The sequence below is a fragment of the Ixodes scapularis genome, unplaced genomic scaffold (genome assembly GCF_016920785.2).
Source record: "Ixodes scapularis isolate PalLabHiFi unplaced genomic scaffold, ASM1692078v2 ptg001158l_1___fragment_3__unscaffolded, whole genome shotgun sequence".
NCBI lineage: Eukaryota > Metazoa > Arthropoda > Arachnida > Ixodida > Ixodidae > Ixodes > Ixodes scapularis.
The window spans coordinates 1,048,727-1,067,266 of NW_024610108.1; the positions used below are offsets into that span (position 1 = coordinate 1,048,727).

The 18,540-nt window shown below is 42.4% G+C and overlaps 1 protein-coding gene across 1 annotated transcript in view; it reads left to right on the forward strand.

Moving 5' to 3' along the window:
* Window positions 1–18,540, forward strand: part of LOC8033227 — a 36,480-nt gene that overhangs the window by 11,840 nt on the left and 6,100 nt on the right. Inside the window, exons 3-4 of the mRNA XM_029993703.4 lie at window positions 9,860–10,007; window positions 12,952–13,336. Coding sequence (XP_029849563.3) covers window positions 9,860–10,007; window positions 12,952–13,336 — 533 coding nt within the window. The remainder of the gene's footprint in view (window positions 1–9,859; window positions 10,008–12,951; window positions 13,337–18,540) is intronic.

Genomic DNA, 18,540 nt, shown 5'->3' on the forward strand with positions numbered 1-18,540 from the left:
CGAAGCTTAATGGCTGCAATCCATGCGTCGGTGGTGGAGGGTCAGCAGGAAGCACCTTCACTACAGGGATGCCACCGTATTGTTTTTTTCAACCGCAACAAAATATACGGCATGTGTTCCAGGATGTTTCAGGTGGTCCGCCATTCTGGAAAATCCTGCACGATCTTCAACGAGGTAACCTACAACGAAAATACGTATTGTCCTTTCATACAGCAGCGTTTTAAAGTTTCATGTTCAAGGCTACACCTACAGATAAAGAATACCAGTTCATTCCACCGTGACGTCATGTGACAAATGTTCACAGGGGCGTCCTTATTTGACAGGGGCGTGGTGACGTTTTGACGGGATTTAGGATGACAGAGAATTTATTTAGAGGTCGAAGTCTTTTCGCATCCCTCGTCAGACAGACAGGATGTTAGGGAAGGGACCATGGTCAGCCCTCGATGGAACGTTTTTCTGAGCTCATTGAAGACTCCTCGTCGTCCGAAATCACTACGTTCAAGGCAAAGTGCCAAGCCCACGGGAAAGTAATTTCAGGATCAAAAACTTCCACTTCCAACTCCAAGTTTCGTCTATTTTGATCTCAAATAAATATGAAAAATGTATTGCAGTATCAGTATTTCTGTATTTGTATTTCTGCCCTCCCTAAAATGTATTCCTGTATTTTTATTTCCAAATACTTTTTGCCTCTATTTAAAATGTATTTCCGATACGTATCGCGATACTCTTTTACAGATATATTTCAGTATCAGTATATTAGGTACTATTTTAAAGTATCCCAGTATTTGTAGGTCCAAATACATTTTTTTCTGCCCAACCCTGGTACTAATTTCGCATCGCGGTCTAACCGCTCACTGCGACTTGGTTGCCTGCATCAGTGCCCGCCATAGAGGCTACAAGGATTCTTGTCCTTAATTCTCACAGAAAGGGATCTACGCGTTAGTAGTTTACAAGATAATGTGCACTACACCAGAGTACGCCTGTGATGAAAAATTTGAGCTAGCTACACACAACAGCCAATTTTTCTGGTGCAATTGACAGCATACCGGTCTATTTATGCAACCCTATATACCACTAAACACTTTCGACTCCTACTCTTTGCCTTGCTTCGGCATAAAGATGACATTTCCAGAACATACCTTTTTATTTAAAACAGAAAGGTTTTGGGAATGTTTCCGCATAAAAGGCATACTCCTCCAGGGACGCCGTCGGCTTGGCAACTGCGGGTGACACACAGTGTTCCAAAATCAAAGCATTGTAAGAAATCAGCAGTCGCTGGGGGTCTTCCAATGGCAGCTATGTTTTGTGTAAGAATGTAGCTTTCACATGACAAGCAGATCAAATTTAAGCTCAAAAGGTAGATACACTTACAAAGTATCCAGCTGTGAAGGGTTTTTGCTGGCAAATCCTTTTTGTGGACGCGAAATTTTGCTTGTGTCATCCTTTATACGGAACCTCTTACGTCAGGAGCTATTTTCTCCACGTTGTCGATGTGGGTCGTGCTTGTCTTCAAAGCAGACGCCGATGCTCTTGACTGTCAAAAGCAAAATCAACAAAATAAGTAAATCTTGCTCAAGATTGCACATTAACATGGTTCAGCCCTCGAAACAACGGAAAAATAACTTTTATTTCAGTTTCAAAATGGTTATACTATATACCCAAGATTTTTCAATTTTTTTTTTTTTTTACAAATGGCCACAAGATTTTGTAAATGATGGAGGATTCGCCTCACTTCCATAAAGCTGGTTAAAAAGTTTGTGCGACTTGCTCGAGGGTACATCATTCACACCTACTGAAATAAGAATAGAAAGGTATCATGGGTGCTAAATATATTTGAACCGATCAATAATTGTTACAGTTTATTGTTATGCACCCATACTACTCACAATTTAATTATGCCATGTCAAAAGCCCATACGAAGAAAAACCTGAGCACTAAGTAGTTGTTTAGTGGACCTTCATATGTTCAGAGCTTGAAGACCAATCTCCCTTACTATATGCACTTATACACAAAACATATTGTCGGCTGCTGTATGCCACATCAATGGAATTAAAACATTCATAACTGGAACACGATTACAAAAATATAGAAAAAACAATGTCATTTATGTGTCATTTGACGGGGAAAGTTTGGCGACTACCCGAGCGAAACATCAAATAGGGCTGTGCATTCAACATTGTAAAAAAATTCATAATATGTATCAGCTGACGGGAAAAGTTTGGCAGACTACCCGAGCCAAACATCAAATTGGACGTGCATTCAACATTGTGAAAAAATTCATGATATATGCCACACAGTTTTTTTTTTTCATATGGCATTACGAGATATGATTCATTATTACCATATTTTGAGTAGTGAGTGGAGATAAAAATGAACCAGGAATAATTTTGTATCATTATATTGAATGAAAAAAATATTAATATAACACCTCAGGAAAATATTTTGAAGTCTTTCCATAAGGCCACGCAGAGTAAACTGTGCTGTTGCGACCATAACAAACATGGCAAAAAAGGTGGGCCATATGCAAAGCCCTTCCCCTACACACTACACAGTAAACAGTGGGAGTGGCCGCCGCACGTCTCAAAGTTATGTCTAATGACTTTTTAAATCTTGGATAATGAGGTCCAAAAAGCAAGACAGTAGAGTCACGTTATACTGAGCAACAAAAACTTCATGCCCCACCCTGAATTCAAGATTTTAGTTAGGCAGCTTCACTATTAAACAAATAACGACTTGTTGCTTTATGTAAAAAGGAACACTGGTTAAAATTTCATATGCAGACATGTCAAATTCGAAAGGTAAAAGCCACAGACTTCAGACATCTCATCGGGAGTATAACTCCAGCACCAATGAAAATGGCAAGAGCCCAAAAGCAAATACAACCATCACATGAACAACAGCATACAAAGGGCAAATAAACATTTTAAACGAAGTTCACAAGGGCTGCTATGAACAATAGAAGACACATTCGAAGCCACGAGTACAAGAGAAGTTGTACACAGGTCGAAACAAAAATCCGAAGTGAAAATCTCAAAAGCAGACAAGTATTACAAGATAAAACAACTCCGACGCTGGGCTCTATGAAGCAGTGTATCGCTAAAGAGTTCAGGTTCTTCCCAATTCGGTGACTCCCGACCATGGTTGAAACTATGAACCGTACCGCCGAATGACTCGCAAACCCGCCGAGAAAGTAAACGCATAAAGTAATGCTTAATTAAACGCGCGCGAGCATGACTTCGCGGCACTGTTAAAATTCGTGGACACCCCTGCGATGTTTTGTCGAGCGGAATCACCCAGGCGGCTCTGATAGGCCACAAATAAATTCGCCGAGCGCTTATCCACTTCCAAACAGTCCGCAATACGCGCTAAAAACCCTCGATTCGCTTGGGGAAATTTAATATTGATTGAAAATATGTTTATTTACGCATAGCGGATACGACCATCCCTTTGGCCTAAGAGCATTAACGTGAAACTTTATAAAGTGTAAAAAAGAGATTTGCATATATCGCCAAATTTTTGACAAAACAAAAATGCTTCTATTTATTGAATCGAACCTGGTTCCGTTCCGTGTGAAGCGGACACCTTTCAAAGGAGCTACATAATATTTTTTTATTGCCTGCCATTGAGCTACGTTACAGCGTTATACACTCGTTGTGACAACCGCCGACATTTTCTTTTTTTCTTTGTTGTTGTGTCGGCTGCCGGCAGAATATCCACTCTCTACTTTAGAATCTCGAGGCGCGAACTCGCACCAGGCTTCACAGGAACCGCCAAGGTTTCGGCAGGCTCGTTTCGGCGTGCTCCTACCGCCTCGGTCGCCGGCACCTGGCGACGCCGACGACCGAGGAGAAAAGCGCGGAAAGACGCTCTCGATGAAACGTCGCAAGGTTTGTCGAGGAAACGAACACGGGAACTTTTCGATGAAGCTAAACTCGCATTAAAACGTCGCTGCGTCGACAAAACGATCTGCGATGTAACATCGTTTGTTTGATGAACTGATTGCCGCCGGGCATGGACGGCGGAGAAAAGCTCATCGGAGAAAAGCTCACCGGAGATAAGCTCACCGGACAAAAGCTCACCGGAAAAAAGCTCACTGCAAAACAGGCAGATGCGGAGAAAAGCTCACCGGCCTGTCAGCAGATGCGGAGAAAAGCTCACCGATTTTTTTCAACTGAGCGGATTCTGCGTAAAACGTGGCAATTTAACACAAATAGAATTCGTCACTTCATTAAAAATAAGTCTCCTTTTAGGTTGTAATATTCTTGAAGTTCATTGGGCATATTTGCTAATTCCTCAGATATTAGTAATCACCCATTTTGTATATTAATGAAGCCGCAAGGGTATAAAATCAGAACATCGTACTCCTGCAAAAAAACGACAATTTATTGACAGCTGACAGTGTGCCGTCGGTAGCTCTGTTAGATAAAAACGCTTGCTCTTTGCGAGCTAATATGAATAGCGGTGTGTGAACGGTTTCAGCTGCCAATATTGTGTGCTGTCTAATAGATAAGTTCGTGTTCATTGATATCATCAGTGTACGCTACGCTGTTTTCTTTCTAGTAATTTCATTAAGAAAACTTTTGTTGCGAAAACAACCTCGTCGTGTCGTGTTCGTTGTTTTCCCTCCATCGTCGTCATTTGAGCGGTTTTCATCATGTATAACGTTTACCAACTCGCTTTATTCGCTACCTTACCGAAAACTACTTCTTACATAGGTGACGAGTAACAGCGGAGCCAGTGTGCAGCTCTGAAGGTCATGGCTGGCTCATTGTAGAAGGGCCCTATCACACAAAGGCAACGTGTGGAAACACCAGCACGAACGGCTAGAAAACGTGCATATCCGTGGAAGAAGGAATCCTCAATATCACACTGACTGTTTTATACTGTTTTCAAAAGTTAACAAAAGCTTCAAAGAGAATTTCAGGCATCGCGTTGTTGCGCATGCCCTTTCGGATATTCGGCATTTACAGTTTTGATTTTTAGGTTTTAGGCAGACATTATTAAGTCTTCGAACTTTTTCCTGTTTTTCAAGTTCATAAAGTTGTCAGTTAGACTTTCGTTGTCCTAGAGAGAGCCACAGAAATACTCGCCCGCAATTATTATTTTGGGAGCAGTATACCCAATAAGCTTAACGAATATTACAAAAAATGTCTTTTTTTACGAAGCTGACGAATTTTAATAATAATAAATTGATCTATGTTACGCATGATTCACCAGCCTGCATAATAATAGAAGAAAAAAAATCTGTAAGCTTTTCTCCGCATACGCTCAATGGCCGGTGAGCTTTTCTCCGCATCCGCCACTTTTGTGGTGAGCTTTTCTCCGGTGAGCTTATCTCCGGTGAGCTTTTCTCCGGTGAGTTTTTCTCCGGTGAGCTTTTCTCCGGGATTCACAATGCCGGGCATACTTTCGAAATGCTAGGCCTCGTTTGTTTTTGTTGGGGCGAGTACGCGCCCGACCGCGTCGGACAGCGAGCGAGTTTCAGCGACGATGTCACCGTCCTGGCGGCCGGTCGCCGAAAGAGAAAGAGAGGGATAGGTTCGCTGTGCGTTGGCTTTGTGTAAAGTGCGTTGGCCGGGAACGTAGGCTTATAAACTTCGGCAGCAAGAATATTACGCGGCTCTACTGTTTCGGTACGAGCAACAGAGGTGACACGATCTGCTACGACTAGCTTCGACCACCCGCCGCAGCGATCAGCGATGCATTCGTCGAAGGAGCGCAACTACTACGCAGTCAGTCGCCGTCACCCGACGCAGATCGTTTGGCAACCAGGGCTTTCCGCCCCAGGTTCTTCGTTTGTACTTGGAACCGATTATTACCTCCTGTGCTTGCGTATGTGCTCAGTGGCTGGATATGGACCTCATAGAGCACTTCTTCAGACTCAACAGCGACTCAAAGTTGACGGTGGAGGGACTTGCAGCAACGCTTTCGGTTGGTGTGGGTGTGACGACTACACGGATAAATTTTAAGATTGCTGTTAGCAAGCTGGGCCATAGTCGCTTTATGTTGACACGATTTTAAGTGTAAGTACCCCGTGCAAAGGCGAATCTATCGCGTTTCTAATTCACCTTTGTTTTTGTTCTTGTTTTTATCACGCACGACCGACCACTAAGCAAATGCTTCTGTACCGATCACGGAGTAAATGACTTCGGCCTTACATTGCGGAACGACCAATAAAAAGGCATGTTCGTTCAGCGAGAAAACTTTCCTTTCAAGTGACCTTTTTTGTTGATAATTTCTCCCGTACCTAGGTGATTTAATCAACACGATCGATTAGGTTTGCTTCCCTAGTTAAAACATTTTGTTGCCACATGCGGCACTAATGCTTGGCACGATGCATGACACTGGTGGTATTGTGAATCAGTTTACTTCCAAAGCTAAAAGTGTAACAGGTGGGACCATTCATTAAAACTTTGGTTTGGGCTAGTTGGTCCATGGTAGGTATTAGGTTTAAAAGCGCAAACAGACAGGGACAATAGAAATAACACAAACGACAGGGACAGGGCGCCTTGTCCCTGTCGTTTGGGATCATTCAGATTGCTCAAAATGTGCTGATATGGGAGTTTCGTTGCATAACTAGCGTTTTATGTTTAAGATTGATGAGAAACATGCTCATATGATGATGCATGTCTACAGCATAAGCTTTGCAGATCCGGATTGGGTGTGCTATAGGCTACAGCCTCAAGGTTTTTAATAGACCATATCGGTGATTACATGGGAATAAATATTGTGGTGGAAAATTGCCCATTGACTCGGTGAGTTTTGATCGTGAACATTCGTGTGCTGTTGGCAAATTAGGTAAGGCACACCTTTTCCCTGACCGTCTGGCTTCAAGGGACATCACATCTAGATGTGCTTAAATATCTTTATGTCAAGGTTCAGTTGAACCCTCTGCAATATAACACCAAAAATACCGTGTTTCAATACATAGAACGCAGGTTAAAGACGTCGATCGTCCCTTGTATGCTGTAGCTGTCATACTTTCCATCCAACCAATTTTTAGCACAATTAAAATTACAGCGATGTCTCTCTAACAATGTGGCGTGCAATGCGCAGTTTTGGGGCACCTACACGTTTTGTTTTAGCGCTTGCACTCACCGGAGCCCGAAATCGCGACAATCGTTCAATATAAAGCCAAATCCGCATGGTGCCATTCCACTTGAGATTTCGCAGCTGCGACGCTGTTCGTAAGGCATAAAAAAAATGGTGGAAGCTGCGGTTTTCAACGTTGCAGCGGCGGAATCGCGAGGGAAATCAAACCTTGCGAATCGGGCTTAGGTAACACCGTTCGTCGGAAAAATATCGCGTGTACTCTAGAACATTTTTGAAGCTAAAGTAACACCGAATGAGTACGGCAGGGAGGGTCTTTTGAAAGTTCGGCCTCCAGCAAACGCTCCATGAACGCTCGAAGCCGCCGAAACCTTGCCGATGGCAGGGATCTCGCGCCTCAAGTGGGAGAACTGAACCTTCTTCCACACGTTCTTACCTTCTCACTGACTATATATATTTATTTATTGATACTACAATCGCCTGCGGGAGATGTGGTAAAAAGGGAAACATCATACTTTTTTTTTTTATAAAGGTATACACCTCAAGTCATTTTATGCACACGGGAACAAGACAATCAACCTCATCAGAATATGGTGTCGAAGAAACAATAAAGCAAAACCAAAAAAAAAAAAAACTACAAGAAATACCGTCAATCGCAGGAGTTACAGAAACTGCGGTGGTTAGCAATGAGTGATGACTCGGATGAAGCATTTACTATATGAGTGGGTAGGGCATTCCAATCATGAACGGTCCTTGGGAAAAATGAGAACTCAAATACATCGACCTTACAGCCGTATTCTTGTAATGATCTACAATAAATATTTTGCGTGGGATAATTATGAAGAGCAGGTGAAGTATATTTAGACGTGTCAACATTAAATCGGTTGTTTAGTAGGTCGAGCAAAAATGTTTATCTTTGAAACATGCGTCTATGATTTAATGAGCTAATGCTGGAACAGACGTATAATTCTGAAACCGGGTATTGTCCCTGAAATTTGGTGTTTACGAAATACAAGCCTTTTCTCCGAATGAACTCAAGTGAATTTATGTTGGTTTTAGGAAACGGTTCCCAGACAACGGATGTATACTCTAATTTAGATAAAACAAACGTTTTGTAGGCTGTTAGTTTTACGTTGGATAAAGTTTGCTTTAAATTTCGCCGCAGAAACCAGAGCTTAGTTAATGCCTTGTGCTCAATGTACCTAATATGGCTGTCCCAACGCAGTTTATTTGATACGATTGCACCTAGGTATCCATAGGAAGTCACTGCGGGTAGGACAGTATTGTTATTGGAAGAATTATAATAAAGAAAACTAGTTTTCCGGGCTATATGAATTCAAATATATTCGTTAAGATTCATTTAGTGACAGCTGCCACGAGTCACACCAATCGTATATCATGGATAAGCAGCTGTTCAATATAGCCTGGTCACTAACATCATTTACCTCAGTGAAGATAACCACATTTTCAGCAAAAAAAGTGCTCGCACAGGAATGTTGGCAGTGATTTCGTTTATAAAAATTGAAAAAGTGAAGGCTTAAGAACTGACCCTTGAGGTACGCACGATAGCACACAGGGACTAATCCAATTTAGGTCTGCCTATATATATGTATATATATCCAACAGGCATGATGGCGGGGGGCCAAAGGCGTGGGTCTAACCGAGAAGAAAAGGAAACCCTTGGTGAAAACAGCAACAACTGTCGATTTATTCTTCGACGTTTCGGCCCGAGTCTGGCCTGCCAAATTCCGGCCGGAACGTCCGGACTCCGGCCGAAACGTCGAGGAATAAATCGTCCGTTGTTGCTGTTTTCACCAAGGGTTTCCTTTTCTTCTCAGTTATATATATATATATATATATATATATAGGCAGACCTATATTAGAGTACTCCCTGTGGTATCGGGCGTTCCACAAGGGTCAGTCCTTAAGCCCTCAATTTTTCAATTATATATATATATATATATATATGGGGAACTTCCCGTTTGCTCAGACGTAGCCGCTGTACAATTTGTACTCAGAAGTATGCAAAAAAAGATCTAAAATCACCGAAAGTATTGCTCCATGCATGCGTAATGAGAATTCAACGGTCATCAGTGAACGCAAGAAGCATAAAAAAGGCATAATAACCTGGTACTCTATTTCAAAATTTTGAAAGGCGTGCCTTATGTATTCAACCAGACTACTACGTTGGCTTTATCAGGCAACTGAAAAAAATATAACACTCAAAGAGTTTTACAATCATGACAAAACAAAGAATGTGAAGAGTGTAAGATTTTACGGACACGGAAATAATACTCCTTCTGTGCTATTATACCTAAAATCCCGCTTAAAAAAGTGCACCAATTAAACAAATACGAACGTAATAGGGCAACTTGACGGTATGATAAGGCAAGCACCGTACTTTTTAACCTTAATCCACACACACAATCCACAAATGCCAATAATTGCTGAAACAAGTACTGTCCTTTATTACGCATCCAGTTCATAATCCGGACGTAAACTTTCACACACACCCGACTCGTTGAAGGGTGCCTGCTTTATTAGCACACAAAGAAGTGTTTAGATTGTAAAGAAAGCTGCGTCAACATAATTTGTCATTCACAAAAGCCATGACCGTCTCGATCTTGAAAAAAAACTGAAACCTTGTTTGTTGCTCCTGGGAACCACGTAAAATTTATTCTTTTAAGCACACGCAGTCCGTTGACTACGGTGCGGAAACTATGATAATGCGGAAAGGCTGGCTTAAGATTTCAAATTCTCTCGTTTTTAATGAAATCCCTTTTTGGTGCATTTCACACTACTCCTTTAGTTGCGTCAAATCCTTTGGTTTTCGACCTGGAGACCAAGATTCAAGAGTACGTCGAGAAGCTTGAAGAGAAGCACAACGTCGGGGTAGCCTGGTGGGACATGTACGGGACCAACCCGGAGTTTCGCCGGTACAAGCTCCCGAAAAGACCGTGAGTTATTCGTTTGCAGGTTCTACCCTTTATAATCAGAGTTCGTAGACTCAAGTGCAAGCAACTTCACTAGAATAACTGAGCTGTGAAACTCGCCTTTGGAACCCGGGCCCTTCCCGCTCACTAGAACCGAGCCGCTGTGAGGCAGATTCGATTACAGTGCGGCACCTTAATGGTTAGTCCGCTCCGCTAGTTCGTTTTGAGTTTATTTACGAGTTGGCAGGACAAAGCTTTTCAGCCAAGGGGGTCAGCGAACATCCACTTTGCAAATATAGGTAAGAATTTGTTCTTTTTACTCTGCTCTGGTGCGCCTTCGTGGTTGGGTAGTTCGCGAGGAAGCCGCAGAACGGCGAGGCTGTTCTCTAAATCTTCTTTCAAAATCTTCTTCTTTCCGGAAATCTTCTTTGATTCGGTATGTTTAGTTGCCGTACTGTACGCTGCGAGAGAAACGGCGACACTACAATCTCGTCGAGCTCGGGCCTGAAGTGCTAGAGTCAATTCTCCAAAGGCGGCTCCAATGGCACTTTTTTCAACTGCCCTAGTAACGTTGGGTACAACCATCAGTGCCAAGTACAAAAAGAAAAGATTAGCATTTAGGTGATCATAGGATTTATTCAGTGCAATAAAAGAGAAGATTATGGGCCTGCACATCGCTACAAACTAACCTCGGGGATGAGCAACACATTCAATATCTAAAACCATTTAATTTATTTTTATCCCATCGGAAATTATCCAATTGATAATTTTAGGTATTCCATAGTATATTAATATTATACTTTCAGTATGTAAACTCTAGTTTCTATACTGGATCGACCTGCGCACCTCACCGCTAAAATTCAAGGTATATTGTTGTCATGAATGACAAACGATGAGGCGAAGAATAACTGAAGAAACTGAACGTTTAATGGGGCGAACTTGTGCTTCCCAAAAGTCGAAGTAAGCTAGCGTCGCAGGCGTCGATGTCGGCGAAACAGCAGGATCGGGCGCTGGAGCGAGACTGACTCTGGCTTGCCGCGCGGAGCCCCTTTTGTACACGCGTGGGGTCCTGGAAAAATCGACGTACAAGTTTCGCGCATAAAACTTTCTTTCCTCGAATCAGCCAAAACGGTTCTCAAATTTGCCAGAACACAACAATACAGAGTCAACAAAAAAGTGTATCCGCGGCCAGGATTGGAACTTTGGCTTTTTTGCGTGGAAGGCAAGCGCGATAACCGTTAGGCCACGAGCGCGCTGTCTGCTTGGTCAGGTGCGCGCGCGGCACTGTACTAAAGCTGTGCATCACAGGTTGAAAGAACAACATCCACACAGTATATCAGAACGGGTTCCGGTTGCACGGAATTCATCTCAAATGCTGTCCAAGTCATCGGCTTAGTGCCCAGAATGTTCATCAGCAAGAGCAATGCTGGAAAACGTCGCCGAGCTGACGAGCCTGCGAAGGGCTTGACGTGTTTGTCAAAAGTTGTGCCAAACGTCGAAGCTCCTTCTCTCTACCTATGAATGAGGTTATCAATTTCTTTTTTTTTTATTCCGCGTATCATAATGGAGCTTACAAACAGCATCAATATTGTCCCCATATTGAGAGTTCCGAAATTCAGTCGAATGGCCGACACGAACACATAAAGACGTTAGAGTCGCTGGCGGCCTAAGAAGCGCAGAGCGCCACGCTCTGCATTACTTCATCTCTCAGTGACGAAAGCGAGACGGTGACTTTGGATAGAAATGTGTTAGTCAAACGTAACAAGCGCGTGCAAGCCCTTTATATATATATATATAAGCTCGATTCGATTATTGCGGTATGGCGTCGCTCTATCTGAGAGTTTCGACTCAAGCTCAGAGGGAAAAAAAAATGCTATGGGTAATGTTTAGAAAGGCGCCCGAAACACAGGCCATGTCTTAAAGGACCGATATAGCCGCTGATCGAGCAGGTTAGGTTGAACTATTCCTCCAAGCGCCTTATCTTGCAGGGCGGCCTTGGAGTCGCCAGAGGGCTCAATTTACAGAAACGCGGACGTGTAATATTTCTACCAGTAAAATCCGCGAATATGCATTTATATTACTGCGTGCATTGTTTTTAATTCAACATCTTTATGTAACCTAGTCTCGTAGATGGGATACAGAATGAGGGCGGTGAAAACATCCAACGAATGCTCCGCCCCGTAAGCGACAGCAAAGAACTTACGAAGATACCTAATCACCAAATGTTATAAATGAGTCATGTCAAGAACATCTACGTTTTAAGGATGTTAAAAGAAAAACAAAAATAACAAAACCATTTAAGGGATATGCTGAACCAAACATTTCAATGTCTATAATGAGTGGCGCCCTATGTTTCCATGAGTCAGCCGCCGGCGATGTGCGCGTGCACACGCAACGAAATTGACGTCATCATATCCCCCATTCACCCTTAACAAGCTTGAAGGGGGGATATGATGACGTCAATTTCGTTGCGTGTGCTCGCGCACATCGCCGGCTGCTGACTCATGGAAACATAGTGCGCCACTCATTATAGACACTGAAATGTCTGGTACAGAATCCCTTTAATATGTTTTTTTAACGAAACAAGCAAGCCAACATTGTATTACTATAATGGCCACGTCGGCATCAGTCCACGGAAACTGCAGTAATTGTTGTACAAGCTTCCCTAGTGAGTGACAATTATCTTTCATATGTAAAGGCTTAAGTGAAAACTTTCTTACAAGAAATCGTTTATTATCAACGGTCGGTTCTTTCTAGAAGCACTCGATGGGCATAAAATATATTTACTGCACACCTGAGGAGGTTCGTTCCATGCAAAGGTTTAGACACATACTACAGTTAGATTCGTTAAGCTTTCAGTCCGAGGCAGGCATAGCGTTGGGCAGTGTTGTTTCCGTTCTCGCTTTCTACTTCCAAGCAAGCGTTTTATAAAGTTCTGCGTTGTTCACACTCCTGTTGTTTCCTGCAGGCACAAGGTGCTCGTAAATGCCGGCCCCATCAAATACGGGGAAGTGCAGAAGAGGGAAACCAAGCCCCGTGTGGTCCACACCGAGTGGATCCACAACGAGCAGCCTTCGGAGGCCAGCCGCGTCACCGTCCAGAGGTACATGCAGCACGAGACCAAGTACACCTGGACCACGCAGAAAGGCTTCGGCTTCAAGACGGAGCTCTCGGTCACCGTTCCGCTGCCGGGATCCGTCAGCATCACTGGCACGATTTCGGTCGCAGTCTCGTTCACGAAAACCGACAGCAAGGTCAAAACGGAAACCGAGGAGCAGTTCGTCAAGCACGTCATCACCGTGCCACCACGCAAGTCCGTCAAGGTCGAGTGGGTCGTCAACGATATTGTTCAGGTGAGCAGAGAAGATTCAAGATGTATTTATGGAGATGAGAATTCTGGAGCGTTAGGATGTAACTGCCGTTCACAAACTATCCTATTAGCGCATACCAATTGTTTTTGGTAAACTGCACATAGAAGTGTCAGTGTTCTCGCTTCACTCGAAGTTATGCTCGTGGTTTATTCGTTCTTTTAATAAAACGTAATAAAGGATCTAAACAATTTTACTTATGACAATGGAGCTCACAGTCTGTCGTGACTGATAATATGTTAGATTGCACGGCATTACCCTTACATAATGCTCATAATTTCACACCGTTTTGAAAACCATGCGGATAATTTTACAAATGTTTTCTTATCAAGAAGTTATTCCAGCCATGCTCCTAGTTTCATTCTATACGTATGATTTATTCTGCGTAAAAAATCCCTCAAAATATATTTAGCCGGTTGCATCGATTTGAAAAAAAAAAAAAAATCAGAAGGCTCGAGGCAATGAAATTCTTGAGGGAGCCATAAAGTTTGTTTGATTCCTCACTAGCTGGTAACTAAATGACCTTCAGACTGAATGCTCATATTGAAGGCCTTCCGTGTGAAGTCGTTCCATAAAGTTTCATATCGTAGCGAAGAACACTGAGCGGGTTTCTTGGCATGCGCCGCTTTGCCGATTATATAAACAATTTTGGTTTGGCACTATTTGAAATTTCACTCAAGAAAAATTAAAATAGACTTTCGCGCAAAATATAACGCTGCTTAACTTTCGATTTTGTTTTAACGTGTGGTGAAAGCATTTCAGTCAGTTACTTCTTTGATCAACGTGAAAATAAGAGAAAGGTAGATGGGAACACAAACCAGCCATCTGCGGAATAATATACTTCGGATCGAAACAGTGAACGTTTATTTAGAAAAATAAAAACGTAGACAGGAGCAGCGGCGTAGACTCTCCATTTTCCCGGGGGGGGGGGAGGGGGTGGGGAGGGCAGGCTGAGAAGTTCTCGGGGGGGGGGGGGGGGGGGTGCTTTTCCGCGCAATTTTTCGTACACCGGAAAGTATCAGTAGTCTTTTTTAGGGGGTACGTTTCACAGCGTGTGTATATCGCCATGTGTACGTCGCAGTGTGCGATATTTTATATACATTCCACTACAAGAAGCTCGTTACATGGCACGTAAACAGTGCCTCGGTAATGATCAAAACCCGGGGAGGGGGCTCTGCCCCCCCCCCTTCCCGATCTCAGCAAAGGATTCACGAGCCCCGATGCCCCCCTCCCCCCCTCCCGTGGTCTACGCCTATGGACAGGAGGGTGGTTTCATTTGAAATCGAACACGCTTGTCGGGGTGGGTATTTTGATTTTTTTTAATATATGTAATTTCCTTATTTCTGTAAAAACAAAGCCGCTTTCCAAAAACTTTTTTTAAATATTTTTCGCATTACAAATAATATTTAGTGGAGCGGGGCCAAAATCTGTTTTTTACTCCGTGATCTTTCTACCCAGTTTTCTACGCTGGCGTGAATACAGAAAGCATACAGACTGACAGTAATATGTTTTTGTGCTTGTATACAATGCCGACAACGTTTTAGTAAAAAACTCCCGTAGTATTTCTTTTACTAATATAAAAAATACCAAACGTCGTCTCTTTGACAGTCCAGTGGCATATTCAGAGCCTTGTAAATCGAGTTATTATATTTGTCGCTTGCCAAATACTATGCGAGTATCGTCCTGTATATGTTATATCGACAGGCTTAATAGTACATTTTATTTTCGCGGAATAATTTATATAAAATCCGAAATATCGAGCAAAAATTAGATTTACCGATATTTTGAAGAAACTTTAGCGAAAATTCCTTTTCTTCGTTAATCTTTTCAATATTGCTGCCAATCCTATTAACTTTCAAATGGCTCGAAGCGATTTCCACCTTTTTGGTTGTATATTTTCTATAAGTGATCGAAATCGCAGCCACGCTCTCACAACGGCCAAACGCAGTTTCCGCAGGTCGGCTTCGCTGCAAAGATATATTACTTATGTTTCTGTTAAAATGCAGCGGGTAAGTTTATTCTGATTGAGAGCACTCGTGCTTGGCTACACATTGTGTTTTCTTAATTTTGTGATGATGGCAACTGACATTGCTTTGTCCGATCGTAAGCGGTGCAGCGGATGTTCAATCTTCCGATGTCTAAAGCCAGGTCACAAAGGGCGGAGGAAACGGGACGAGCTCTTCATGTAGCCAGACCGCGGTCATTCTTCGGTGCGCTAATGATCGAACTAAGGAATGTCAGTGGCCATCATTACTAAATTAAGAAAATACGATATGTAGCCAAGCACGGGTGCTCTCAATCAAAATTAATTTATCCGCTGCATTTAATCAGAAAAATGAGCAGTATAATCTTGCTGCAAAGCCGACCTGCCGAAACAGCGTTTGGCAATTTTGAGAGCCTGGGTGCGATTTCGACCACTTTTTGAGAACATTCAACAAAAAGGGAGAAATCGTATCAAGCCAATTAAAATTTAATATGATCGGCATTAATATTTAAAAATTGAAGAAAAAAAATTCCTTTATAAAGTGGGTTCAAAATATTCATAAAATCTAATTTTTGATGATATTTCAAATTTAATATAAAATATTCCGTGAAACTAAAATAAACGAAACTTATGCCCATCGGTAGCCGATGTATAAGACTACACCCGTATAGTATTTGGCAAGCGTCACATATAATAACTCGTGGCATACAAGCCTCTGAATATGCTACCGAATTGTCGAACAGGCGATGTTTGTCATTCTTTTATTTAAATTAAAAAAATACTAAAGTATTTTCATTTAAACTAAAAAAATTTCGGCATGGTATACAAGCACACGAAAAATTGCCGTTAGTTTTTTATGCTTTCCGTATTCAGACCAGTGTACATGACTTGGTATAAAAATCCCGGAGTAAAAACCAGATTTTTTTTTCAATATTTTTTTTTTATTTCCAAAAGCGGTTTTGTTTTTTGCAGACGTGGGGCAAATACATATATCTAAAAAAAATCCAAACACCAACCCTGCCAAGCGTGTTCGATTAAAAATGAAACCACCCAGGAATGCTTCTAAACAAAATTGGAAGATCTTCCTAGTTTCAACAATCGTTTCAGTTGAACTTCGAATGCAAGCATTAAAATTCTTGTAAAACACAATTGAGATAAAGGCGCTTATGTATTAAAAATGGCATACGGCTTCTAAAACTTTCTGCAAGAGGATTTATTCCCTGCTTTTTTCACTGCGTCCGATTTTCGCGGCATGAAATGATATCTGTGCCTGGGCTGTAGCGGTGTAAATAGATTATGTCTCCTAACTAAATCTAAAGATTCTCAAGGCCGGTTTTCATCTGTTCACGTGCTGAATGCAATCCATTAAGGCAAATAAAGTTTTTTACCAAGAGTGATTTTCTTGACCAGAATGAAACCGGAAAGCTGGTGCTAGGAACGATTTATATACCATGATTAATAAACTTTGCGCAGCAAACGGCTTGTGGCTATCCCTGCTTTCCGAAACTCAGCTTTTTCGTGAAAAAACCGCTTGGTCCGTATTATATGTTTTGCACTTAAAGTGCTCGAGGATGATAAGATGCTCACTGTAAAAGACGTGCTGTTATATTATTGTATATGCCTTGTCCAGCTCAGTAAGAAAGAACATGATGAAGGACGGGCACGAGTACCAAGATATCGGCAAAAAAATCACAAATCTCTCTGCTCTTGTGTGCGGAAGTAATCCTTTATGTCAACACCTGGTGCCATTCGACCAGGAGCAGTGACGCGCGACGTGTTACTCTGCAAATTGCTTTGCTCGCAAAACGCGCCCGTACTACCAACAATTCTGCACAAAACGCTTGGGACGAACTCACCAATATTTCCCCAGATAATAATCTAAACATGCACTAATGTTTATCGACTCTGACATAAAGGCTACGAGGCAATTCTAGCGTGGTCCCACTCAGTGACGGCTAGAGTCACGGTACGTGATTCAACCACCAGAGTATAAACACTAAGCTAAGATGCTAAAAGCGCGGCACCAAGAACTATAATGATTACCTCACTTCGTACATTCAAGAGCACCAACGCTAAATTTCATTTAGCTGTTCATCCAGGGAATGTTTTAGCCTGTCCCTTTCGTTCGTTCTAAATGTCGATTCAAGTTTCAACACCGATGTGGTGACTCGAATACTTCACAAATTATATAACTTGGACAAAAAAGTAGTTCCAGAATCAAGTTTACCGAATGTTCCTAGCGCAAAAGAGAGCGCTCCCAACAGTGCACTATGGGGTCACGAAAGGAACAGACGACACGCATGCTGTTTTAAGAGGTTGCTCTAACCATGACAGCTTCAGAAACAAATCAATTATTATCTTGGCGTCTTTTTTTCTGCGTGTGTTCTTATCGCTTAATGCCGCACGCTCATTTCCTGCGGAACGATCATAAGGGTCTCAGAACACGCCCTGCATTTCTCGAGCAGTGAGCATTGCAAAAGTGTAGCAAGTTGGGCGAGTTGGTATGATGACATGATGAACAGAACAGCGCACACAAAGACAAGGACAGAGACTCGCAACTGAATTTATACACAAAAGAAAGAAGAAGAAACCGTTCTGAAAGACACGCAGGGCACGCAGTGCTTATGACACGCGACACAACACCATCTAACTGCAATGTCTTTGCCCCATAGTCCTTTCTAAAAACAAGGTTTCAGTGTTTAGTAGTGTCACTGATGGGTGGCTGACGCAGCAGTCCCCCAGGCTGTTGATGCAATGTGCTTCTAAGATTTCGCGAGTTGTCTTGTCTCGATAGTGTCCAATTATTGTTGTGCCTTTTAGAATCGGAGTACACGAGCAGGAATTGCAGTGAACGGGAAGGTGACCACCCACCGTAGATTTTAGCGAACGATCATGCTCGAGAAGGCGATCGTTTAGGCACCGTCCGGTTTGGCCCACATAGCTTTTACCACACGTTAATGGGATTTTGTACACCACGCCAATTGAACATGGCACATAAGGGTGGCTGTGGCGTTTCTGGCACTTGCCTTTGTTGAGGTTATCCGCTATCGAGCGAACCTTTGAACAGATTTGCGCCATTCTTTTTGGAGCCGAAAACACCACAGGCACATCGTACCTTTGGGCTGCTCTTTTTAAATTATGAGAGGTTTTGTGCATGTATGGTACAACAACCTTTCGTTTCTGTGGATCTCGAGGTTTCTTTTTT